This window comes from Rutilus rutilus, assembly GCF_951802725.1.
Source record: "Rutilus rutilus genome assembly, chromosome: 2".
Taxonomy (NCBI): Eukaryota; Metazoa; Chordata; class Actinopteri; order Cypriniformes; family Leuciscidae; genus Rutilus; species Rutilus rutilus.
In genome coordinates this window covers 33,525,405-33,553,180 of record NC_140210.1, presented here as the reverse complement: position 1 = coordinate 33,553,180, position 27,776 = coordinate 33,525,405, and the positions used below count along the sequence as shown (strand labels likewise).

Below are 27,776 nucleotides of genomic sequence, written 5' to 3'. Positions count from 1 at the left end.
AATTGCGCAATGTTAAGGAGGGTGTGGTCGGAGCAGGGATGGGATGGGTTATGGCCTTATGGGTGTAATTTCTTTGTATGACTTTATATTGACAACTGGTCCTATGGAGAGCATACTCTCTCCATATAAACTCTTCCCATTGACTGACTTCCACTGCATTTTTGTCCATACAATGGAAATCAAAGGGAACCAAAACTGTTACCTTTCATTCTTCAAAATATCTTCTTTTGTGTTCCACAGAAAATCATACAGATTTGGGACGATATGAGGGTGAGTAAATGATGACAAAATTCTGTTTTGGGCGAACTATCGCAAGGATAGGGTCAGAACTTTTTCAACTACTCAACTCTTCTTCACTCAATTGTAATTAAAAAATGGTGTTATCAATGAATAGTGAATGAGTGCAAAAAGAAGCCATCTGTTCAGTTTTGTTGTTAATATTTGAGATTTCATAGGCTATTTGTTATTATTTTCAGTGTTAATCATGTAATGACTCCATATATGTTCATCGATTTCATTTTAAGAAGGTAAACTATTAAACTTACGGTGTCTTAAATTACTTCTAAAACGATACATCATAGCCTATTATGTTTGTAGTTAGATGTTGTCAAGCTTAACATGTCCACCCTGTCATAAAGTGAAATATGAATTAATATAAAAACTTTTCAGAAATTCAAAATATAATTTTTTTTACCATACACAGTCAGCAATAAATCACTTTGCTAACTGAAGGTACACCATGTGTTCATTAAACGCTAACTTTAGAAAAAATGTCCACCCTGTCACCAAGCCTTCCAACAATAATTGCGGAAGCTGACTGTGTATTGTTTGAAATGTATATTTTTAATTTCTGATATTAATATTTCACTATGACTGGGTGGACGTGTTAAGCTTGACAACATCCAATGGTGTGCGTCTCCGAGCAACACACAGCGGGGTTTCATTACTGAAATGAATCCACGTTTTTTAATGAATCGAGTGATTTTAGTTTCATATTTAGAGTATCATCATAGTGTATATTGCTTAAGGGTTTCTTGTTGTTTCTCTTCATCCATTAAAGCCTTTGTCCACCATGCCATTTTGTTGTCCACCTGTCATGTTGTGTACCGTCATCTTAATCTTTTATGAAAATAAGCTAATGATTTGAACAATTTAGCAAAACCTTTTGTGTAATTTCTTTATAAATAAATGAGGCCAGTTAGTACTGTTTGAAAGTTTTACCAACCAGATATATTTGTTGTTAGATGTTATTTAGAAAAGAAAGTGCTAATCTATAACATTCTTTTTTTTTTTTTTTTAGAGGGAAACAAATATTTTGCTGTTATTTCATTAAAGACTTTTCCAATTAACTAAATGTATTGTGAAAGGGACTAAATATCTTTCTGAAAATCTACATTTCATAATCACTATGCAATGAAAATGACAGCTATTGTGGTTTGCTCATACATTGTCTGCTTGCAGTTAATTTATAAAAAGTGCTGGAGCTTGACCAACATGCATTTCTAACTGCCTATACGGTCTCCTTAATACAAAACAAATTAAAGTCATATGGAAAATCTCGGCTTTTTATTTAGGAAATTATGAAGTCTCAACAAATAAACAAACAAATGATGGAATGAATGAATAAATAAGTAAATAAATATTGAAAAAACATAAATGTTTGAATGATTGAAGGAATGAATGAAAACACATAAATGACTGAAATGATGAATGAATAAATAAGTTGAATAAATAAATAAATAAATGATTGACTAAATGATTCAGAACATAAATGCACTTTACGGTGATTTTGACCCCGTTATTATTTGCAGTGTTATTCATGTTATGATATGCGTTTTAATATCCAAAAATGCAATAGAGTGAAAGACTCGCTGCAGTGTGCAGAATTGTGGACAGATGGCGCTATTCAACTCTTTGCTCCTCCTCTAAACCCGGAACAGGGGGGCTGGTCTCTTGTTTTTCGCGGGAAGTTCCTCTGCTCTGCCTCTGTCTGCTCTGCACAGTGGACGCACAGCCGAATATCGATAAGAGCACTGCAGACACTTTCTGATTAAGACATGGACGACAAGGCAAAGAACGGTACATCCCAGCTCAACGGGTAACGTGTTTTATATATTGCTTTACTGTTACATTCATAATCGGCACATGCTAGGGCGGAGATATGACATGATTTTAGATTTGTGTTCCTGAGAAATGTGTTAGAGTACTGAGAAGTGCATACGTTTTGTAAAAAAGGGTTCACCAGAACTGAACGTTGTGTGAAAACAACAACGGTGTGTTGGCAGTTTTTCAGAAGATGTGTTTATGTGTCTGGCACATTAGCACAAAAAAATAGTTGAAAAAATAGTTGCACATGTAGATGGATCTCATGATTACTGCCCTCTTGTGGCCATGTTTGGCATCTTCAGTCCTGGAAGCTGGCTGTGATTTCACCATGTTCCTTGATCAACAGCTCTGTTGATCCTGGAAAAACATGGCAGTCAGCTAATCAGATTATGTCAAGTTGCATCATTTCCCTCTAATTTTAGGGATAATTTATGGGAAGGATTAGGGGTATGGATAGGGTAAGGACTGTTTTCAGAAAGGAATGTCCAGGATGAACAAAATATGTTGATCCAGGAACATATCTGGCAAAATCATTGCGAATTTGCGACCGTAAGTGAGGCTCACTAATCAAATCAGATTAGATTTAAAAGGAAAATCTAAAACCCATTGTATTTTCAGATAACTGCACATTTTAAAACTGTTTAATGACTACCTCAGCATTGTCTCACTGCACTGCCCATTAGCTTCAGATCATCAACCCTTAGTATTCCACCATTAGACTCTCTCTCTCTCTCTCTCTCTCTCTCTCTCTCTCTCTCTCTCTCTCGCTCTCTCTTTCTCTTTCTCTCTCTCTCTCTCTCACACACACACACATACCTGTTCTGACAGTTGCTCAAAAAAGAGAGAATCACCAGAGACATTAGGAAAAAGAGTGAGTCAAGTCAGATGGGTCTTCACACATAAATCCCCTTGCCTTTCAAAGACAGTCAAGGTGTAATATCACTTTTAACTAAAACGGAAAGCCCTGGAGGAAAACCATCTGATGATCATGTCTGTCAGTGCTTATCACACATAGAGTAGACAGTCATTGCTGGGCGTCAGGGGTGCCAGTGTTAAGATCAAGTAAAGATGTAGTACTCTGCTGAGGCAATAGGAATCTTCTATACTGGAGATACAGATATGAATGTACACTACCATTCAAAAGGTTGTGGTCAGTTAGATATTTTTTTTTGTAAAGAAATGCATACCTTTATGTGTCAACGACAGTAAAACATTTATAATCTTTAATATAATCATTTAATCTATAATAAAAATTAAATCTTTGAGATAAATACTGTTCTATGAACTTAATATTCCTCAAAGAATCCTGAATTAAAATGATCATGGTTTCCACAGAAATATTAAGCAGCACAACTGTTTTCAACATTAACTGTAAATGTTTCCTGAGCAGCATATTAGAATGATTTCTGAAGTATCATGTGACACTGAAGACTGGAGTAATGATGCTGAAAATTCAGCTTTGTCGTCACATTTTACAATATATATTAAAATAGAAAAAAAAGTTATTTTAAATTCTAATATTATTGCACAACATTACTATTTAAATGTATTTTTGAACGGTAGTACAATGTAATAGACAAGTGTAGCAATTGAGATACATGCACGCACACACATGCTGAAAACTATTTATACATTTTTGAAAACAGAAATTGTACACAATCCATTTGATAAGTATCCTAGTTGATTTCTGAACTGACATGAGGGCACGGATATTGGCCAATGCTGATAATCTCAAATATTGCCAATACATCTGTCTGCCAATGTGCCTGGCACTTAAATGTTCATGACAATGTAAATAATTATATAATTTGGCTAATATTAAGGGTAATAGTATTATATAAATTCTGCCCTCAATTTTTTCACATTCTTAAAATATTGGTGAAAATAAATAATCATGTTTGTGTTCACCAGTGTTGGGTAAGTTACTCTAAAAAAATGAATGAATTGCTAGTTACTAATTACCTCTTCAACAGTGTAATTAGATTACTGTACTAATTACTCTCTCTAAAAAGTATTTAATTACTTATTACTAATTACTTTCTAAACCCCATATCAACCTCAACCAGCTGAATAATACAAGGATAGACATGAAACTGTTTTAATTCTTTCAAATAAATACTATTAAATTGCATGAAATATCCTTAAACTGACCAAACAAGTTTAAAGGGAGAAGGTTACATAATAAACATACTTTTTAACATCAGACAATACATTTTGATGTTAAACCCACTATTGTTTTATATATAATTGTTCTAGTTTATACCAGTGGTTCAGAATCAGAATCAGAATCAGAAAGAGCTTTATTGCCAAGTATGCTTGCGCATACGAGGAATTTGTCTTGGTGACAGTAGCTTCCAGTACACATACAATATAAAGTGACAAGACAAGTAACATAGGTATAAATAAAAAATAGAAAAAATAAAAATAAAAGATTATAAATTATAAATATATATAAAGTTATAAGGTGCTATAATGAAATGTCTGAGGGAAGTATTGCACATGTTTGTTCCACAGTAGCGGAACATTTAAGTGTTCATGAGGTAGATGGCCTGGGGAAAGAAACTTTTCCTGTGTCTGGTTGTTTTTGTGCTCGGTGCTCTGTAGCGTCGACCAGACGGTAACAGTTCAAACAGAAAGTGTGCTGGGTGTGACGGGTCCAGAGTGATTTTGCGAGCCCTTTTACTCACTCTGGATGAGTGCAGTACTTTGAGTGTGGGAAGGGTAGTGCCAGTGATTCGCTCAGCAGTCCGAACTATCCGCTGTAGTCTACGGAGGTCGGTTTTGGTAGCAGAGCCGAACCAGACGGTGATGGAAGTGCAGAGGATGGACTGGATGACAGCTGAGTAGAACTGTACGAGCAGCTCCTGTGGCAGGTTGAATTTCCTCAGCTGACGCAGGAAGTACAGTCTCTGTTGGGCTTTCTTCACAATAGAGTCTATGTGAGTGTCCCACTTCAGATCCTGAGAGATGGTGGTGCCCAGGAACCTGAATGACTCTACTGCAGTCACAGTGCTGTCCATGATGGTGAGTGAAGGGAGTGCAGGGGGGTTTCTCCTGAAGTCCACGATCATCTCCACTGTTTTGAGCGTGTTCAGCTCCAGGTTGTTATAACTGCACCAAAGAGCCAGCTGCTCCACCTCCTGTCTGTACGCAGACTCGTCACCGTTCCGGATGAGTCCGATAACAGTAGTGTCGTCCGCAAACTTCAGGAGCTTGACAGAGGTGTCTTTAGAGGTGCAGTCATTTGTGTACAGGGAGAAGAGCAGTGGTGAGAGAACACATCCCTGTGGAGCACCGGTGCTGATGGTGCGGCTGTCGGACGTGATTTTGCCCATTCTGACTAGCTGTTGTCTGTCTGTCAGAAAGCTGGTGATCCATTGACAGATGGAGCTAGGGACAGAGAGCTGGGTCAGTTTGGTCTGGAGCAGTGATGGGACGATGGTGTTGAAGGCAGAACTAAAGTCCACGAACAGAATCCTTGCATAGGTCCCTGGTTTGTCCAGATGTTGTAGGGTGTAATGCAGTCCCATATTGACCACATCATCCACAGACCGGTTTGCTCTGTAGGCAAACTGCAGGGGGTCCAGCAAGGGTCCAGTGATGTCCTTCAGATATGCTAACACCAGTCTTTCGAATGACTTCATGGCCACAGATGTTAAGGCAACAGGTCTGTAGTCATTGAGTCCTGTGATCTTTGGTTTCTTCGGGATTGGGATGATGGTGGAGCGTTTAAAGCAGAAAGGGACTTTGCACTGCTCCAGTGATCTGTTGAAGATCAGTGAGAAGATAGAGGCCAGCTGGTCAGCGCAGGTTTTCAGACAGGCTGGTGAAACACCGTCTGGGCCTGGTGCTTTCCTTCTCTTCTGTTTCCTGAAGATCTGACGCACATTATCCTCACTGATCTGAAGTGCAGGGGGGGAGGGGAGGGGGATGGCTGGAGGTGTTGATGGCTGTGTAGAGAGATGGTCAGGGCGGGTATGGGGTGTCTGATCGGGGGTCTCAAATCTACAGTAAAAGACATTCAGCTCGTTCGCAAGATGCTTATTGCTGTCGATGCTGGGGGATGGTGTCTTGTAGTTGGTAATGTCTTTCAGGCCTTTCCACTCTGATGCAGGGTCGTTGGAGGAAAACTGGTTTTCCAGCTTTTTGGCATAGCTCTTCTTAGCCACTTCAATCTCCTTTGTCAATGTGTTCCTGGCCTGATTATACAAGATCCTATCCCCACTCCTGTAGGCATCTTCTTTGACCTGACGAAGCTGTCTGAGTTTTGGTGTGAACCATGGTTTATCATTGTTGAATGATAAGTAAGTCCTGGTAGGGATGCATAAATCCTCACAGAAACTGATGTATGATGTTACAGTCTCTGTGAGCTCGTCCAGATCGCTGGCAGCAGTTTCAAAAACACTCCAGTCAGTGCATTCAAAAAAGGCTTGTAAGACCTGCTCTGTGTCGTTGGTCCATCTCTTTACAGTCCTTATTACTGGCTTAGCAGTTTTAAGTTTTTGCCTGTAAGTTGGTAGAAGATGAACCAGGCAGTGATCGGAAAGTCCTAGAGCTGCTCTGGCGACGGAGCGATATGCATCCTTTGTTGTGGTGTAGCAATGGTCCAAAATATTATTGTCTCTGGTGGGGCATGTAATGTGCTGTTTGAATTTAGGCAGTTCACGTGTGAGTTTTGCCTGATTAAAGTCTCCGAGAATGATAAGAACAGAGTCCGGGTGTTGTTGTTCTGTTTCTGTGATCAGATCAGCCAGCTGTTGCAGCGCCGTACTCACGTGTGCTTGCGGTGGAATGTAAACACTGATGAGAACGAGCGAGGAAAACTCCCGCGGCGAGTAGAACGGCTTACAGTTAATGAAAAGCACTTCCACATCAGGACAGCACATCTTCCTTAACACAGTTACATCAGTACACCACCTTCTGTTGATGTAAAAGCATGTCCCACCACCGCGCGTTTTCCCCGTTGACTCCATATCGCGATCCGCTCTGAACAGCTGAAAGTCCGGTAGATGTAACGCGCTGTCCGGAATGGCTTCGTTCAGCCAGGTTTCCGTGAAACACAGAGCAGCAGAGTTGGTAAAGTCCTTGTTTTTGCGTGAGAGCAGAAGTAGTTCGTCCATTTTGTTAGCGGACATTCGCCAGATGGATGCTAGGCAGCGCCGTTCTGAATCCGCGCTGCCTGAGCTTAACGAGTGTGCCGGCTCGCTTCCCACGCCTGCGCGTCTTATACTGTTTCCACAGTGCAGCGGCACAACCGACGACAATGTTCCGCAAAACGCCAGAAGAATCAAAAACTGGTTGGTGATCAGTTGGTGTGCACTGCCGAATGTTCAGCAGTTCGTCCCTGGTATAACTGATAGCGAATGACAAACATAAAACAGGACAAACTAACAAAAACAGTGTAACAACTGGAGAGCTCAACACCGAGGCAGCCATCCGCGGCGCCATCTTGGATCGAAAAATTGGATCGTTCCATTGCTCCGCACATTTTGTATGTCTTCCCTAATTTAACACGCCTGATTCAGATCATGAGCTCATTAGGAGAGACTCCATGAACTGAACTGAGTGTGTCAGATAAGAGAGACAGACAAAATGTGCAGAGCAGCGGCTCACAAGGACTGGAGTTGAGAACCACTGGTTTATACCAGTCTGATCTCATGACGTTTCATACTTATTTTACAAGGTGGCTAGCCTAATTCGTACGAATTTTTATGAGTGAGGTCGTACGATTTAGCCACCTCATAAAATGCGTACGAATTGCCGTGAGATCGGATTGGTCTATGCACAGTATTTAGCCCAATTACATCAGAATTAACTGTAATTAAATTACAGAAAAATTAAGAGTAATTCCTTACTTAATTAAATTACACTTAGTACAAGTACTTAGTAATAGTTACACCCAACACTGGTGTTGTTTACACATATTATCATGTACTATATTTCCCTAAATGTAATGATTTGTCTGTTTTTTTTGTGCTCTCGTGTCTACAGGTGTTTATTTTTTTCTTAATTTCATTCATTCTTTCAATCCATTAGAACACACAGTGAAGGTCTGACAAAGAAGAGGCAGGACTACCTGGAGTGGCCAGAGTATTTCATGGCTGTTGCCTTCTTATCAGCACAGAGGAGCAAAGATCCCAGTTCTCAGGTACCCAGAGATCGATTGCCTGCAGTCCTACTAATTTGAAGTGTGGGTTGATTTGGTGACCACTCATCAATCTGAAATGTGGTTAAATAGTATTCAATGAAATTAAATAGGGCTACACGATATTGGAAAAACTAACATTGCAATATTTAGTTTTTCTGCGCTGCTAAAACAATTTGAAAACATTTCATGACTTGAATAGCTCTATTTGGAAAGAATGAATCATTATAGAACGATTGTGGGGATTTTGTAGGGAGTGTAGGGACAAGCTTTGAATATATGAATATGAATCTTTTTTAAAGCTACAAGAGTGATTTTCTCTGTCTTTTATTGTTTGTTTGATTAATTCAATTCACATTTATTTGTATAGTGCTTTTCACAATACACATTTGGCGCTTTTCCACTGCAAGGTACGGCTCGGTACGGTTCGACTCGGCGCGGAACGGTTCGGCTCGCTTTGCTTTTCCACTGCGTGGTACGACTCGACTCAGTACGGCACGGTTCGGCTCGCTTTAGCTCGGTTGCTTTTCCACTGCAGTTAGTACCGCTTCAAAGTGGGTGGGACTGATCGTTTTAGTTGCCGTCTCTACTACCATGACATCATCATATTAAATGCGAATTTTTCATTCCGTGTTTCCCCATCCACTCCTCGGCAACCAACGAGAGGAACGTCTGCACCTCGTCCACTGACCACGATTCAGCCATTTTTTTTTTTTTTTTTGAAGTTTATACTCTTTTTTTGAAGCAAATACTTTTAAAACAGGTGCTACAGCGTTGGCTGTTGTCTACTGGCTATTTAAATCTAGCGGGTTTAAGTGTCTCGTGTCGTAAATACAATGAAGCTGGTAGTGATGATTCTGTCTGACCAATCAGTGATCTGCAGTGTTTTCACGTCACATTTTAGTATCGGTACGGTTCGCTTGGAACCTCAACAGAGGTGGTACCATTTAAAGCGAGCCGTACCGTACCATGCAGTGGAAATGCGCCATAAGTGAGCTGTACCGAACCGAGCCGTACCATACCATGCAGTGGAAATGCGCCATAAGTGAGCTGTACCGAAACGAGCCGTACCGTACCATGCAGTGGAAATGCGCCATAAGTGAGCTGTACCGAACCGAGCCGTACCATACCATGCAGTGGAAATGCGCCATAAGTGAGCTGTACCGAAACGAGCCGTACCGTACCATGCAGTGGAAATGCGCCATAAGTGAGCTGTACCGAACCGAGCCGTACCGTACCATGCAGTGGAAATGCGCCATAAGTGAGCTGTACCGAACCGAGCCGTACCGTACCATGCAGTGGAAATGCGCCATAAGTGAGCTGTACCGAACCGAGCCGTACCATACCATGCAGTGGAAATGCGCCATAAGTGAGCTGTACCGAACCGAGCCGTACCGTACCATACAGTGGAAATGCGCCATAAGTGAGCTGTACCGAACCGAGCCGTACCATACCATGCAGTGGAAATGCGCCATAAGTGAGCTGTACCGAACCGAGCCGTACCATACCATGCAGTGGAAATGCGCCAATTGTTTCAAAGCAGCTTTTCTGAAAATGCATGTTACTACGTTACAGTTTGTCTACAATACAAAGTTATCTGTTATCAGAGGTGACTGTGCCCAAGTAATGTATTTCAGATATGTACATCTACAAATCATGCAATTAGATAACATCATGTTTCATGTATTAATCTTAGGCAGAAGCAATGAGCTCACTGAAGTAGTTATTACAATTACGATCATAATAATTGATTGATTCATTCAGAGTTTGCGTCATCTGAAGTTCTCTTGGGATTGCACACTTTTCACAGGCGTTGGGGCATCTGGAAGTCTTCGTAATGCGCTGAATCCAAACTGGAGCTGGTGTAGTCTCTAGATAAAACATTAATGACATAACATTAACAATAATGACGTGCACGGCAGCAGGTATATTAGGATGCTGTCACCATGCGTTCTGTTAATTCAGCTCACGACGTGACTTGTCGATCTTCTATTGGTCACATGTCTTCAAGTGATAGGAATTTGCAGGTAAACGAAGCTAAATTTGCATGAACTTGCTTTTCCTGTCTCCCTTATTCACATGCGTATGAATGAAAGTCAATGAAATGAAAAGTTTAGTATCACCACTCCTTAAAACTGATTTAATTTCAGGTTGGTGCCTGTATCGTGAATCAAGAGAACAAGATAGTGGGTATTGGCTACAATGGTATGCCCAACGGTTGTGACGATGACCTTCTGCCCTGGTCTCGCAGTGCTGTTGACAAGCTGGACACCAAATACCCATATGGTGAGTTCTGAATTTGATCCCTGTGGCCTGTTGCATGAAGCCGGTTTCAGTTGCTACCCAGGTAAGTTTGAGATTTGTTTGAGCAAATTCTATTTTTCGGGCTCAAGAAGATGGATTGCTAACTGATGCTACATGGCTAACCTGCTCTGGAGCAGGTTTTATTCAGGGTTAGAGCAGACCAAAACTGGACCAATTCGCTGTGAGTAAAGTGACATGTATCTGATGCAATAAAGCCACTCGCCCTGTATCTCTCGCTCCAAATGAAAGCAGATCAGAGTGAAAAGATTTTAGAGACAAAATTGCTCATATTTTGCTGCTAATTAACCTATTTATTATATTTCTGTTATATGAATTGTGTATAATTCATATAATCATGTAATTATCATAATTTACAATTAATATTACATTTTGCTTTTAAACATTAGTTTTCTTTTGAGCTCTTTGTAAAATTATATAAATAAGTTTGTTTGATTCAGATATTTCCTTTCAGCTGCCTTCTCAAACTTTCGCTGCAGCAGTGGTGTTTATTCCTGCCTTGCAAATGCATTTAAATTAATTATATTTTGCATAACAATCTCTTAATCTTCAACAGAGAAGTGAATTGTGCTGACTCTCTCAAAAGAAGTGAATCAAACTGACGCTCTCCGTGTCATTTTTGCCACACGTGTCACACTTTCAGGTGCATGCGCTTCAGAGTTAATCGTAAATTTTTGTTTCAACCTGAGTTGGCAGAACGTTTATACAGAGCGTTGTGAGCCTGTTGAATCTAAACCAGGTTGGATTTATATGTACTTGTCAATTCTAAACCTACTCTGAGTTCAACTAGCTTCATGCAACAGGCCTCTGGAGTCTTGGCTGTTGAACTGCAAGAATCAGTTACCCATAATTATCAGTCTGTCTGCCTCTGTTTGACATCGACAGGTCAGCACACAACACCCACATTAGCACTAGTTTGAGGCTCTGTTAAGCAGCGTAAGGTGTCTGTTAACACCGTGTGGTGATGTGTATGCTCTTTTGAGCACATGGTGGCAGTCATGGATTACTTTTCACCTGCATGGGGCTGATGGGAGAGATAAAGGTGGAGCTGCTGAGTGAGGGAATGGGCAAGGTCACTTTGTGGCAGCTATTTGTGTGAGAAATGGAAATGAGTTGGAGCTGGCGATCCTAAAGTCGGCACATGCCAACCTGAGACTTTGAATGGGTTGTACTGCCAAAGGGAAGGTGTGAAAACTTGGGGGAGGATTTATCAGTCTGGCACTCGACTGATCCACTGCACGGTTCATTTTTTTCCCTGGTTTATGTGGTCAGTGGACAGGATTAGGATTTAAAAAAAAAATAAAAAAAATTTGTAAAGCCAATTGAGTTGGACTCCACAAAGTGACCCAAAATGTTAAATTGAAAGTTTTTATTTTATTTTTAATTTAATTTACAACAATCAACAACAAACATATTCACATATCATCACAGCATACATACAATTATAAGCAAAATCTGACACCAGCATCAGTTCGTCCGCTTACAGTTATAATTGTTTTGAAGATAATTTATGAAAGGACGTCACATGACAGCGAACCTTAACCTGGAGCCTCTTAATTTAAGTCTTATTTTTTCCGAACTTAGGAATCTCTGGCCCGCTGTTTAAATGAAGGGGGAAAGGACTGTTTCCAATTAATTAAAATTAAGCGCCTTTGCCAACAAAGAAGTAAAAGCAATACAGTCCAATTCACTTTTTGACTAAGTGTTTTTTTTTCCACACACAATGCCAAAGATCAAAGATGGTGGTTAAAGGATTTGCACAAACATTTTGACTAAATATTCTAGAATAAGATACAAAAATCTGCATCCATTGCTTACATCTTGTACAGGTGGGATCAACTGAGGAATACATCTTTGCCAGCTTGGCCTTAGATGAAGTCTATGTACCACTTTGAATTGAATAAGGCTGTGTCTAGCACAGACAGAAGAGCCATGGATCCTATATTTAGCCTCATCCCATTCCTCGTCCGTCAGGCAGATATTAAGGTCCAGGTGCCAGGATTCTCTTTGTACATTAACAGAAGTGGATAATAATGATGTAAGTTTTATACAAGCTAGAGATGTTGCCTCTTTGCTCTGGGTCTTCAGGAAAAGTTGATCAATAGAGTTTCGATCTTGAAGGGAATGAAAAGAAATAAAATTCTTACGTGTGAAATCACGTACCTGTGGATATCTGAAAAAGTGGCCTTTAGGTATTTTAAATTGAGATTCTAATTGCGCAAAAGACAAGAAGCAACCATCAGCAAAAAGATCTTTAAATGTTAAGATACCTTTTTCTTGCCATAGCAAAAACGCCTGGTCATTTAGAGGCTGAGTGAATCTATGATTTCTGGCAACTGGGGCACAGATTGAACCCCTCTGCCATCTGAAATATTTGCGAAATTGGGCCCAAATCTGGACGGCGTTCCATACCGTAGGGTCCAACGAGTGAGAGTCTAGACCCAGTGGTAAGGGTGAGAATAGGAGGGCTGAAAGTGAGAAGGGAAGGCAAGCTGAGGATTCTCTCTGGACCCAGTCTGGTGAGTAGTTTATTTAATGTGAACCTTGCCAGTAAGTCAGAGCTCTTAGGTTACAAGCCCGATAATACAATTGAAAATTTGGGAGAGCCACCCCATCTGTTCTTTAGGGTTTTGCACAGACACAGACGTATTCTGGGGGGTTTCTTGTTCCAAAGATAAGAGGAGATTATCTTGTTTAAATGAGCAAAAAAAAAAAAAGTTTCTTAATGTTAATGGGTATAGTTTAGGAACAAGTATAAAAACTTAGGGACTGTATTCATTTTCTTTGATCCTAAAATTAAAAATTTAAAAAGAAATTTGGTTTGGTTCCACAGATCATGGAGTTTGGAAAGCTTTTTTTTTTTTTTTTTTTTTCATGTGATAAATGTTGTTTGATCCATGATATAACTTTTCTGGAGTCTGGTATTACAGATAAAGTAATTACAATCACATTGCATACAATGATTTTGTCTTTGTTCTCATTGGGACGGGTGGGGCCAACAACTGTTTCTTTGAAACGGGCCTCTGAATTGCAAAGAAACCTCTGTGTTTCAGTTTTCTTCTATTCATTTATTTGTTTTTATATAATATATTTATTATATTTGTGTTCTGTCCTCTAAAAAACCTTCTTTATTCCGTTTTCATTCTTCGTTAAGGCTACTTGTCAGTCAACCTGATTATGTTTGCACTGGTATTTCTCTATTAAGTGTTCCAGTTTGCTGAATATTTATTTAATAATTTGCTTATAATTTATATTTATGTTTTACATTTGAAAAATATTTTCTTTAAGTTTCGTTATTTTAAGACAAGGCTGATATGTGTATTATAGGTTATGGATTTTGTTTGCGTTCTTATCTCAGAAAAGTTAAGGAGATATTTGCTGGTGTTCCTGCTGCAAGTTTTATGCGTGCGCTTGAGCGCTTAATTATATTTGAATTGCTCATTAATTGTGGCTTAGTATTTCTCCCCTAACTAATCGACTAATGGCTAAAATCAAGGACTTACAGCCGACTTGGAAAATCTTTAGTTGGGGGCAGCTCTAGTCTTAAGGACCATAGTTTAGAGTCTCATTAATTTGGAGTGTAATCAATCATATTAAGTTGATTTTTTATATTACAATGTTTACAGGTGCAGAAGTGATGGCTGAAATATAAGGGCTAAAGGATACCACATATCGGCATTTCTTTATTACTGTATTATTAGCAAGTGAGGCAGGGAAAAACGTAAAGCACCACTAGAGGACATTTTGAATAAGCTGTTAAAGTAGAATAATTGTATTTGTTTCATAAAATAGTCCAGGGCAGGATTTTTCTGAAAAATAAATAAATTGTAAACGATGTTTAGATCCTCAGGCTTTGCTGTAGTAGTGGTTGGCTAGGTGTTCAGTGGTTTTTAGTTCTGATTTAGGATGTTGCTTATAGTTCTATTGGTTAAGTAAAACAAGTCCATGTCCAAATGGAGTGCTACAGTGTCACAGCATTACAACATTTGATTTGGAGCAAAAATGTATGCAAATCTGGGGGGAATACTACAAAACTGTACTGAAGCGTGAAACTGAAAATGACATAATTTAATCAAAATCAATCTACAATATATAGACCTTTTAACTTGTAGCCATTTGTATAATTTTAAGTGTAAACCTATTTACATTTTTGCTAAATTTTCATTTAAGTTGAGGGTTTAAGGAAGCCAATTCAATTGGTTATTCACAGTGTTTATGAGGGTGGATGACGACTGCTTGACATTTTAATACATCATACATCAAGTATGATGAGCAATAGTCAAAATGATTTATGAATTGTCTGTACAGTATTGTGCCACTAGAGGATGCTGAAATACCAAATATAAGACTTATTGGTCTAATGTGAATTTTATTTTTTATTTTTTTGCCCTGAGAATATAATGACACTTTCACCTCATTCTCTAATAGGATACAGTGTTTATATGCTGCAACCACAGAGAAATGTTAGTTGATGCTATGCTTTATTTTGCTGCAGTCCGTATAGCAATATCTTCCATGCTACCTTTTAAATAAATGACAGTCCAGTCAGATTAATACTGAGCGTGCATCAAATGTTTGATAGATTTAATGGCTCAGCCCCTCCCATGTTCACTCATTTGATCGTACTCCATCGTGAGCTTTATCATGCACACTCTCTCTGCTTTATGTGTGTGCCTGCTTCCAGTTAAAACACACAATGAGTGTGTGAATTACTGATGTCTCTCTTCCATCATAACTACATGCCCTCTCTCTCTCTCTCTCTCTCTCTCTCTCTCTCTCTCTCTCTCTCTCTCTCTCTCTCTGCCTTGTGCTGAAGCTCTGCCAAAATAAACGTGTGTCAGGCCGGTGTTTCGTGGTGCAGTGGTAATGTGCCACCGCTGATGGGCCAATTCATTCTTCGTAATTAAGGCGAGCAGAGTGAGTGATTAGACAGGGCTTTTTCTGGGTGATGTTGTGGAGAGCTGACATCTGTTCAGACTCATGCTTTGAAATCTTTTTCCTTTATAACAGTGAACTGGTGACTGGAGCCAGTTTCTGGTGGAGTGGTACAATGTTGACAAGCTAAGAAAGCTCAGTCCATGTTTGTTGTGAAGCAGAATTGTTAATCATAGTTATGATTCATCATTCTGTGCTGCATGTATGCGCCTTTGTGACCTCTGAACGCTTCTAACAGGTCTTTCATGTCTTGTTGCAGTGTGTCACGCAGAGCTGAATGCCATCATGAATAAGAACTCTGCCGATGTCAAGGGTTGCACTATGTATGTAGCGCTCTTCCCCTGCAACGAGTGCGCCAAACTCATTATTCAAGCAGGTGAGAGTGTATCTGAGCATTTGTTTCTAACTGTGCATGTCTAGGTTTTACAATCAACACTTTTATTTCCACTGTTCAGGAATCATAGTGGCACACTGAACCTATGGTGACAGGTAAACAGCTAACTGTCATGTTCATTTCGTAACAGGCATCAGTGAATTAATACTTTGATCACAGTTATGTTCTGTTTCTTTGCTGTAACATTGGCATGTAAAAGATACGTCCCTATTAGTGCTGTCATGACTCATGATGGTCAGTACCAGTGAAATTTCATGATTAATTTTGATACCTAATCAAGAACTGATGAATGCAGCTGTGCTGTTGTGTAGTGCACAGACAGACAGTAGGAAATGGTAAGATATGCACGTTTTATTTTAAAAATATTTTGTCAGTGAGTCTTACAAATTATTCACACTGAAAAAAATAAGGCCTATCTGTTCCGTTAAAAATACACAGATAGGAAGGCCACAGGTAAATTACATTTATTATAAAGGGTTTATGTGAAGATTAAAACAATCTTTAAAATGAAGTTCCCTTAAATTAAAAATTATTTTTAAAGCCTAATAAATGTTGAAATTGCTAGCTTTTAATTATACTGTAATGCTGAATGTCTATAGTGTGTGTGTGTGTATGTGTATATATATATATATATATATATATATTCATAAAAAATATGCTATTACAACAAATATTAAAAATAAAAGTTGTTTGTACATTAATTTGGAGCGTAACTGTGAAACTATTACGATATAAAAATATTAAAAACTCCAATGTTTTTAAATGCGATTCTTGATCAATTACTGAAAAAATGTGTGATTAATTCTATTTTTTTAAATAGTTTGACAGCACTAAAATATACACTGCCGTTCGAAAGTTTGGGATCTGTAAGATTTTTTATGTTTTTAAAAGAAGTCCCTTATGCTCACCAAGGCTGCATTTATTTGATTAAAAATACAAAAAAAGCAGTAATATAGTGAAATATTACAATTTAAAACAACTGTTTTCTATAAATGAATACTTTTATTCAGCAAGGATGCATTAAAGGATGCATTAAATTGATCAGAAGGGACAGTAAAGACATTTATAATGTTACAAAAGATTCTATTTCAAATAAATGTAATAGAACTTTCTATTCATTTAAAGAATCCTGAGAAAATTGTCTGTTTTCAACATTGATAAAAATAATGAATGTTTTTTGAACATCAAATTTACATATTAGAATTAGAATGATTTCTGAAGGATCATGTGACACTGAAGACTGGGGTAATGATGCTGAAAATTCAGCGTTGCATCACAGGAATAAATTACATTTTAAAATATATTCAAATAGAATAACAGCTATTTTAAATTGTTGTTTTTTTCCCTTGGTATTTTTAATCAAATAAATGCAGCCTTGTTGAGCATAAGAGACGTCTTTTGAAAACATTACAAATTTTACCGATCCAAAACTTCTTGCACGGCAGTGTATATATAAATATAATATATATATACACACATATATGATATGAACTCAAACTTTTATGTTAGATGCGATTAATCGATTTGACCGCACTATTTTTATTTATTTATTTCAGACTGGCCGATGTCAATTCAAAAAGTCCTTTTTACCACATATTTAAAAGCACTAAGTTATATGCCACTGGAACATGGACCATGCTGTAAATTTCAGTATGTAGGGAGCAAATATGAACAGTCCTATTGTCACTTTGGCACCAGAGATATTTAAAAAAAAAAGAAAAAAGTAAATTCAGTAGTAGCACCAAAACTGCTTCAGTGAGAAATCATTTGAATAACTTGTTTACCCTCTTTAGGGTTTTCTTTAAGTTAACTAAATGCAATCTCTGCTGAGCTCTTAAACAGTTTTGTCTTGCACTGTGACGTGTGAATGTAAGTGTGACAGTGTACATGTGCCCTCAAACTGTTTCTATCGATGTGACCACAGTCTGAATGCCCTCTGCCTTGCATATACCTCAAGTATAGTCCAATTTATATTCATAAATTTGTTTTTAGTTCATTGTTGCATCTGTATAGTTTCACTGTCCTCTTTCTAACAATACAACAATTTAGCAACAAGAATGACTGTAATTATGCTTGAAAAGAACTCTTTATTATGCTTTATGTACTTTCCACTTCAAACACATTTAATATTTATTTTTTCTGAGGTAGACACAAGATAAACCGCTCTACAAACAGTGAGCTTCTTTTTTTTTAAAGTGGCAACCTTGTCAGTGCTGATGTGGCTGCAGATGAAATGACAGTGGAGACAAGTGGAAACTGAGGTTCTCTATGGTCATCCTGCCATACTGAGAAACCTGCAGTGGGCGTCACTTTGAGCAGCCAGCTTCTTTGTGAGGCTTCTTGGCTGCTTAGATACAGCCTACATAGTGACAGGTTGTCTTTCTCTTATTTTTCCTTCTCCAAACCCTGCTCTGTTGTTATTTTCAATCTCTTCTTATCTGTTGAACTCTCTTAACACCCTCTTCCCCATTCTCTCTCCTCCCCTCCAAGTCTTTTTGTCCTGATCTTCTCTCTCTCTCTCTCTCTCTCTCTCTCTCTCTCTCTCTCTCTCTCTCTCTCTCTCTCTCTCTCTCTCTCTCTCTCTCTCTCTCTCTCTCTCTCTCTCTCTCTCTTTTTTTTTTCACTTTTCCTGATTCCCCTCCATGTACACTTGTGGCAAAGCCTACTGAAGCTGTGTGCTGAAGATAGCATGACACACGCTCCGATGCCGTCTGATCTTCAGGATGCTTGGCCTTGCCCCGGCCCATCTCTCAGTGGGGTGTCAGCTTCCTCTCAATGCTCTGGCATCATTAAGGAACACACACAGCACTTTCTTTCCCTTTCGTCTCCACGCGCTCTATAGGATGCAACAAAATGCTGCTAAAAATGATCGTCCGACCTCATTAAAAACGCCCTCTGATGATGCCAATCAGATGGAGCTGAACCAAGCGGATGTTTAATGTTTGAATGCTGAGTTTAAAAGAATCGAGTCGGGGTGTCGTCGCTGTTGGTTAATTTTGAAGGTGTTCTGGCCATGTTTGTTTACTTGGAAGTTGTAAAGCCTCACGATATGAAGAAACACAAAAGCCTCTGCATGTAAAAAACATGAGGATAAAGGGAATATTAGTAGACTTGGACTAGCGAATCCACCCTGATTCTCTTATAAAGGCATCCCGGCTGTATCTTGTTTCTATGTACGTGGTAAACCTTTTGATATTGCTGGTGTGTGCTTCTTTAAAAGAAAACTAACATAATTTAATTACAACCAGAGGGATTTATTAAAAGGAATATTTTCCTTTTATTTTGGTGCCAATGGTATGCGTTTTTGTGCCCGGCGACAAAGCTTTCGTTTGACTTCCCACACAAAGTTTGCCTTCTTGGTCAAATGACTATGATTACATGTGCACCAAAAATGGCACCTTATGTTTAAATGACACGAGCAAATCTATTCACTCCAGTTTACATGCAATTTTCATTATTCTGATTATTTGCTAAGAAGTATGGTTATTCCACACTCAGATAGGCATACAGTATAAATGTTACATAGTTCAATGTGAATATGCTTACTACAATTATGAGCTTAATCGCATTAGTTTGATCGAAGTATTGCATTTACATGAGGTAAAGTTTAATCGCAATATTGCCAAAATCCTATTATAATCGCATTATGAGGGGGCATGTAAACGCACTCATTGACAACTGTTCTTGTTCTAAAATGAGATCTTTCACTGTACTTTCTCCCCCTTTTTTCTCGATCTATAATTTTGTTTACGACAAATGTGAAATTGAAGTCCCTAGATATTACATTTCCCCCCTTCTGTATCTAATTCTGTAGCTATTCCTCCAGTGAGAAAGTGTTACAGCTCATTTCAAATGCAGTTCAAACGTGTCCATCTCTCAATCTTACTGTATGAAATGACACCAATCATTTTCACTTCCTCTGGCATCCATGTTGATGTCCCCCCTGCACTTTAGCTTCTCGGTGCCAGCGACAGCGTTTCTGAAGCGCGGCTTTAGAGCCTATCCTCTCTCTGAGGAATTAAAGTGTTCAGCTCCCAAGCAGCTGCCATCTTGTCATTTCCTGTGACTGTTTTTGGAGGGACTGAGGGACTGTACGGTCACCTCATCTCCAGAGAGCATTCTGGAAACGTGGCATCTCCAGAGTTCTGCTCCACCTTCTATCAGAAGCTTCCCTTCTGTTGGACAGCTTGTCGTCTTGGAAGTGTTTTATGCAGCTTCGATACTTATCCTCATGTTCTTTTCATGGAAAGGCATGTTTACATGGAAGCACTCGTGCAATTTCTTCGGCCTTTTGTATCACGTCAGGTTTTAGTTGAAACACTTTAAATGGTTTGAGGGCTTTTTTTGGACCTTGAGTGCTTGCTTTTTATTTTAAATAGCCAGATGAGAAGTCCTTTTCCCTCCCCCCCTATGCACCATGAAATGTCACCAACAAAAGATGGCATGGTTTTAAGATAGCATAGCCAGGCTGTTCCATGGTAATTTCATCTGTTGCCTCTTAAATTGTTCAAATAATTCCATGGAGAAGCCCCATGCTTGTAATGACAGCCTTTAATGAAAGGTGGAATTCACTCTGCAAGTCATTTTGCCTTCGATCAGAGCACTTTTCTCCTCCTGTGCAGATAAAAGTACTCGATGGAGACGCTGTGTATTTTGAGGTGGTCTGTGTGTGTCTCTCTCTCCGATATATTCACCTGCAGTTGCAACAACCATTGGCTATGTTGGTTTACTCTTTTTCACCTCTGAAAGCGTTAAGGGCAAGAGGGAGTCTAAGTGGTTTTACCAGATTCCTCGTGTTTCTCTGTAAAGCTTGGCTTTTATAGACTCTCCTCATGTGGGCCGCTTGTGAGTAGTCAGCACGATGCGTGGGGGTGCTGCCAAATGCCCCACGTTTTTTAGACGCCAGCAGGGCAGATTTCGTTTCAATTGGGATTGGTTGATATTGGCTTGAGCCTGCAGCGACAAGTTATCGACTTCTCCCCTAGCACATGCTCTTGTTCTTTCCTAACAGGCTATTTTGGGTCCCTGTTCTCTTTGGGCCTGTTTGTTTGAATTTCTCCTTCTGTTTTTTTTTTTTTGTGTGTGTGTGCATTTGTCTGACCCACACTATTCTTCTGCTGTCTCTGCCTTACAGGTATAAAGGATGTGATCTATTTGTCAGACAAATACCATGACACTCCAGAAATGACTGCCTCCAGACGTCTGCTTAACTTGGCGGGCACCACGTACAAGTAAGTCTCTCTCGAGTCTGACCTTAGTAAGGGGTTGGTGTGTGGCTTGGAAATTAAGAGGGTTCATTTGCATTCCTGTCGGATCTGACTGGCCCGAACGATTGTACAATCAAGGCTGTAACGGAGCCTGACCCTCAGATGTGTGGGTGTTTGTGTGACCTGAAGCATAAAAAAGCTTCTGTGAGCCTTCGAAAAAAGACACGCTTGGGGAAAAATGAGTAAGCACTGTGCACAAGTCTGGATTTGTCTCATACTCCATAGGAAGCCAAATCGTATCACCTTCATAACAACCTCAAAAGTGCAATAAACAGCCACAATTGACTAGTCATATCAATGACGTTTTATATATTACTAATTATATATTTTTATATTTTACTGTTGTTTTATACACACACCTCTACACAAACATTTGTTTGTGCAGTGGACATGAATGAGTCTTGTGGCTTGTTTAGAGTACTGTGTACTGTTACTTTAAGAGACTAGCCTGGTGGATGATTAAAATAAAATCCTGTATTATATTGTAATGTTGCATTTTTCAACAGTAGTATTATTGATACTTATTGGTAGTAGTATTATTAAAAAACATGATGTACAATGATGTGTATCTACATGAGATGGAGACTGCAGTAATATCAGTGGCCTAGAAAAGCTGTTTTATTCAAGATGGAGCTGAGCTGGTTTCCCCTCATGCATGTTGGCATCAATGACCGCAACTGAGTTACTACTACTACTTCTAATAATAATGATAATGATAATAAAAACTTAAATACTTGTGTATGACACTTTTAATCAGTAATTAAGGTGTTTTACGAAACAAATTACATATTAACAAACAAGCAAAGTTTAGAAAATAAACGCATACAGTCAGACTGAACAGACAAACATGACAAAGAAGTTTGAGTCGACAGTTCAAAGATCAACAACGTCACCTTAAAATTAAGTGTGTGTGTGTGTGTGTGTGTGATCCATCAGACAATCCGAATAGAATGAGTACCATGCCGAAAGGTGTCAGCTTAAAGTTCAAGAATACAGGGATTAAAAGAGCAAAATGTAAATGCAAACATTTAAAACCTTTAGTTTAAACGCATAATGTGAGCGAAGAAGCCCTTCACTTTTTTTTTATTTTTTTATTTTAATGAGATACAGGGTTAACTGACAACTTAACTGAACTCTCTGTGGGGTTGGCAGTCCTAACAAAGTCCTCTTTATGTTAGAGAGAGCCAGCAGGAACTACAGCAAGAACGGACTGGACGGAAATCTCATCTTCCCAGTTGTATGTACACACTATATATAGATGCACGGTAAATAAACTCTGAAGCCTTTCATCAGAGTCAGATCAAATAGAACTGGGGGGACATGAGCCTGAGGAGACAAAAGGAGTAGATCCGCCTGAAGATGAAAATCAGGAAATCCTTGAAGATACTTTCATGCCTCTTGCCTGTCTTTGAGGGTAGCAAGGTTAATTCCCCTGCTGCCGCTTTTTGAAGGTTGTTCTCCAATACTTCCAGCATTACTATGGATCTCTGCATTTCCATTTCTTCAGCCCTTTGATTGCAGAGCCATAGGCTATTTAATAAAGATATTAAAATCTATTCCACACCCATCACAATTTCAAATTTTTTTTTTGACCCAATGTCCATCTGTGCCAAGTATTTGGACATTTAAGCCTCTCATAAATGTAGGCATAGTTCAGCATTTATATAACAAAATATCAAACCAAGTGGTATTTATTTTAAGGAAATCGAACTAAAACACTTTTCAAGCAAAACATTTCACAAAAAAGTTAGTTAGATTTCATATTATAAAATAAATGTTTTGTAGAATGTTTAAATAAAATATTTCAGAAAAATAAATCTGATTGTAGAGTACTAGGGATTAGAGGAGGGTGGTGTTTAATGTTAAAATAAATATAGTACTGTGAAGAAGTCTTAACCACGTATTGTACAGTAGGAAATATCAGTTTACATTTCCAAACATTCATTTTGTCATTAATTGTAATAATCCAGTGAGATTTTTGTATGCACAAGGAGTCTGACAAAAGCTCCACACAGAGATCTGATCTCACCATCATAGAGTTCATCTGGGATTACATGAAGAAACAGAAAAAACGAGTCTAAATCCAGAAGAACCTTCCTGCAAAGCTACCTGAAAAACGATGTGCAAGTGTACCTGGACAAAAGCTGTTTAAAACCAGGCCCGGGGTGGGTAATCGGGAGAATCGGGAGAATTCCCGGTGGGCCGCTTCACTTTTGGGCCGGTCGAGGATTTTTTCTTTTCTTCACATTTGTCAAGTTAGTTACATTAGGCTACACACTTTACGCATTCTGACACCGCAGCGCGCAGCCTCTGCATGGGTTGTACCATGTGAGAGAGTTCTCCCCTCGCCTCCTATAGAGTTGGTTGGGTCCATAGCCCGTCTTTTCCAAAAACGTTTTCTTAGGTAGGCTACCGCGGCCGCGCCACCGCCGGCGCTTACCGATAGCTGGGCCGGCCCTACCGTAATGGTACGCGTCAGGGAGGATGGATGGGAGGAAGAGGCCAGGAGGTATGGAAGCTTGTTTCCCCCACAGCATAAAACATTTTAAAAGATAATTGCGACTTTTTATCTCACAATTGCGAGTTTACATCTCGCAATTCTGACTTTATTTCTCAGAATTGCGAGATATAAAGTCAGAATTGTGTGAAATAAAGTCAGAATTGCAAGATATAAAGTCAGAATTGTGTGAAATAAAGTCACAATTGCTTCTTATAAAGTCTAAGTGAATTATTATTTAACCTTTACATTATTTGTTGAACCATGGTATTAATACAAACTACACAATAGCAAGAGCTGAACTGTTGCTTCATTTATCCAATTTGGAAAAAGTGCTAATTTGGAATTCCACCATGGAAAAAGTGGGCCGGTCTAAAGTGGCCCCGCTCCGGCCCTGTTTAAAACGCAAAGGCTGGTCACACCAAATATTGATTTGATTTAGTTAATAGAAGTTAATTGATAAATAAAATATATTTATGACATTATTTTTGAAAGCACCCTCACTTTACAGCATTTTAATTGTGCCTTAAATTTTACACATACTGTAGCTTTGGAAGTAGGTTTCTTCAAACGTCTTGGAGACGTTGCCACAGTTCTTCTGGATTTAGTCTGACTCAGTTATATCTATTTCATGTAATCCCAGATGGACTCGATTATGGTGAGATCTGATCTCAGTGTGGAGCACCGGCTGTTGACACTCCTTGTGCATACATTGGATTATTACAATTAATGACTAAATTAATGTTTGGAAATGTAAACTGATATTTCCTACTGTACTGACACACTACAGCAAAATATACAAATAACTGCCTTAACCATTTTTTGGGGTGAAAATACTTTTGCTATGTATGTATGTATTCTATCTATATATCTATCTAATCTTATCTTGTTTATTCTTATACTTAATATTTTGTTTATATTATGTTTGCATATAATCTTTCCCTATGCACATTTTCGACCTGCGGAAAAAGGAATTCAATGCGCTACTTGCGTGTCCGATAAAAGTTTACATCTGACTTTGACTCGGACAATGAACTGCAGTAGCAGATCATATGTTTTCAGCTTTTTATTTATTCATTTTAAGTGCCAGATGATGAGAAATGAAGGATTGAAACCTCACCATTGCTGTGCAGAGTTCTGCATTTTGAATTCTGAATAAGATGATGAATCAATTTGCTCAGGCATCAACTGAAGCCGGCTTTGCATTAAGGAACATGGGAGCGCGAGAGTCCAAGCTTGGTGAATGTTCGTGGACAAAGTCTTTAATAATTTTTCTGTCAGTGGAGATTCTATTTGTATGGATTGGCTTCTGTTGTTATAGAGGTTCAATGATGAGGAATAGATTTTTGCCACATCCAGCTCCTCTCACACTGAGAGGGAGGGGTTCATAAAAGAATGAAGGGTAAAAAGAGTGGGGTAGAAGGTGAATTGAGAACAAGAAAAATAAAAGGAACGGAAAAGCAAGGTTTGTGGTGAAGATGGAAGAAAAGGCTAAAAGTGGGGGGAAAAGGAGTTTACCACCTGCTGGTTTGGTTCTTCTTGGCAGGGTATTTTCTCGTGAGATGTTGAGGTGCTTGGTCCTGGTGGGATTGCCTTTTGGAGGGGATGCTGCTTGTTCTCTCACGAGGACTAGTGTGTAATTGGTTTCCTCAACTCCAGCATGCTGAGGTGAATTATAGGTGTGACAACTTGGACAATGAGGACAAGAAGTGAATTCTCTCTGTCAATTTTATAAAGGGGGTTTTAAAACGTCTCTGATTTGACAAGAGTGACAAACTACTTGTGTTTTATTTGGACATGCTTCAGTAATCTATTTATATATTTTTTCTGTTCTTTTTTCTGTCCTACAGGCAATTCAAGCCAAAGCAAGGAAAGATTGTCATTGATTTTAATTCAATCAGCCACCCCGGATTGAACACTTCCAGTGGTTTTGGGGGCGTACAGTCATCATAAGCCAAGGAACTTGGAGCGTGACATTAAGTATTCATAAAACAGACACATTGTTTACCTTGTTTATGTACTGGTGAAGGTCTTTATGGGTTTGAGAGTGATTACTAAATAGATATAGTTCACTGTCGTGCAGTTTTGTTTTAAATCTTCGTTTCTTCAAATCTTGAAACTTTCTGAAATTGACAGTAGTTAAAGTTTTGAAATGTGTTTCTTTTATGTATATGCTCTAATGAATAATATTAATATTTTTTTAGCAATTTATACAATAGCGGCCGGTAAGTGACCTTGGCTGATGTGCCTGTTTTAAATTGATTCTTTTAGAGTTTCAGTATTTATGAATGGGTTGACAATGAGGAAATTAAAATCAAACTGGATGCCAACATTAACCAAATTTAAATTTACCTTTGTCTTTTAATCTTTTTGTATGCTTGTATGACAAGGCTGATTAGATTTTGATGTTCATTTCACTCATACAAAAACTGTAAATTACCCTTTCCTTCAATAAACCTCTGATGACTGTTTTGCTCATATTCATAAGCTTTTGTAAGAACCCCAGCAGATAAACCTCATATTTTGTCAAACCGCAATCCGTATTGTTTTGTGCATGTTGTGTCTGTGCAGGTTAGAGCCCACAACTTCTGGTTTTAATAAAAAGACTTGCAATTCAGAGCGATGTTTTTGCAACTGTTTGGTATCGTTATACCAGGATCACGCTCTCAAAATAAAAACTGAATAAAATTACTCTGTTTCTGGTTCATAGGCATCCTATGAGATTTTTTTTTTTTTTTTTTTACACAACACAAAATAAATCTGCCCACACAGCTGCTATTTTTTGTCATGTGGCATGCATACATCGCTGAACGGTTTCCCATCACACACAACAGACTTTGGAATTAATGATATTTCTTAACAGTATAATTGGACATTTTTTTTCTGAGCATCCTTTGGTCACTACTATTCACTATTCCTCCTGGGATTTGATAAAGCAGAGATATTTTAACATAAATCTTCATTTGAGAGTTGATGTAATGGTTGTATGGCACTGCAATTTCAATTTTTTTGGTTTGTCATATGGTTTGGTTTGTCACTTCTGAGTTATAGAGCTGGTAAGTCCCGCCCCTTCCGTAAAACCCCGCTGGACCTCAAAGTTGAAAAACCGTCAATGCAAGTGAATGGGAGAAAATAATTATTTTCTGGTCCCGTTTGAATTGTGCCATGAATGTGAACATATGTTGTCTGTGAATTTTTTATATAATCTTTCATGTTACAAGTTTGACAGTATATGGTATGATTCGTCGGCTAGCAGTTGTGAAAAAGACATAACGAGAAAGACTACATGTCGCCTATGTGACGTCACCCCATAAAGTTGACCTACCCGTGGTTTTCACCAACCTCAACGATTTTGTCCTCTCCCTGAAAGAAGGCGGTGAAGTGCACCAAAGACACAGTCATGTTTAGCGGGATCCGTGAGCTAGTGTCCGTGTGCTAGTGGTGGTGACGTTTCAAACGCGTCGAAAGCAGCGAAGAGTTGTAGTCCACAAAGTGCTTTCACACAAAGTCTAACCGTATCAAACTTCTACCCGCTAAATTGTAGCATTCTTTACACGAAAAGTTCTATACAAAATTCACAGACAACATATGTTCACATTCATGGCAAAATTCAAACGGGACCAGAAAATAATTATTTTCTCCCATTCACTTGCATTGACGGTTTTTCAACTTTGAGGTCCAGCGGGATTAGCGGAAGGGGCGGGACTTACCAGCTTTATATAACAGTTAAGAAGTTGATAATTAATATTAAGCTCTTGAATACTGAGATCCTAAGGCTTTTGAAGCGTAATGAGGTCTGGAGGACCAGCACACTTTCATATACTGTGAGGGAAGTGCACATTATCAGCTCATTGTGAATGATTCCACTCAAGAGTCTTGCAAGGGTCCTGCTTGGTAAACCCGCCCTGCACCCGCAGTACTTAACAGAACACCCGACCTGTTATCCAACAGCAGCATTTAATTACGAAACCGACCGTCTGACATAAAGACCGTGACCCGAGCCTCACCTGAATTAGGTAGACATAAATTATTTTCTCATGTAACACAAGCAATCAAACCAACAATATGCAATATGCAACTGAGTTGATGCAGTTAAGAAAAATAGCTAGA

General features: G+C 38.8%; 1 protein-coding gene across 2 annotated transcripts; it reads left to right on the top strand.

Moving 5' to 3' along the window:
* The first annotated feature begins 1,888 nt into the window (after positions 1-1,888).
* dctd (dCMP deaminase) lies at positions 1,889-26,146 on the top strand. Of its 2 annotated transcripts, XM_084397123.1 has the most exons (6): positions 1,889-2,098; positions 8,143-8,254; positions 10,402-10,537; positions 15,768-15,884; positions 21,037-21,133; positions 25,517-26,146. In XM_084397123.1, exons 1-6 carry the CDS (start codon positions 2,058-2,060, stop codon positions 25,617-25,619), a joined length of 606 nt encoding a protein of 201 aa, XP_084253249.1. In that variant the 5' UTR covers positions 1,889-2,057; the 3' UTR covers positions 25,620-26,146. The 2 variants fall into 2 exon arrangements, with proteins under 2 accessions (XP_084253249.1, XP_084253250.1); XM_084397124.1 differs by lacking the exon at positions 15,768-15,884 and having other exon boundaries at positions 1,941-2,098.
* Positions 26,147-27,776: the final 1,630 nt, after the last annotated feature.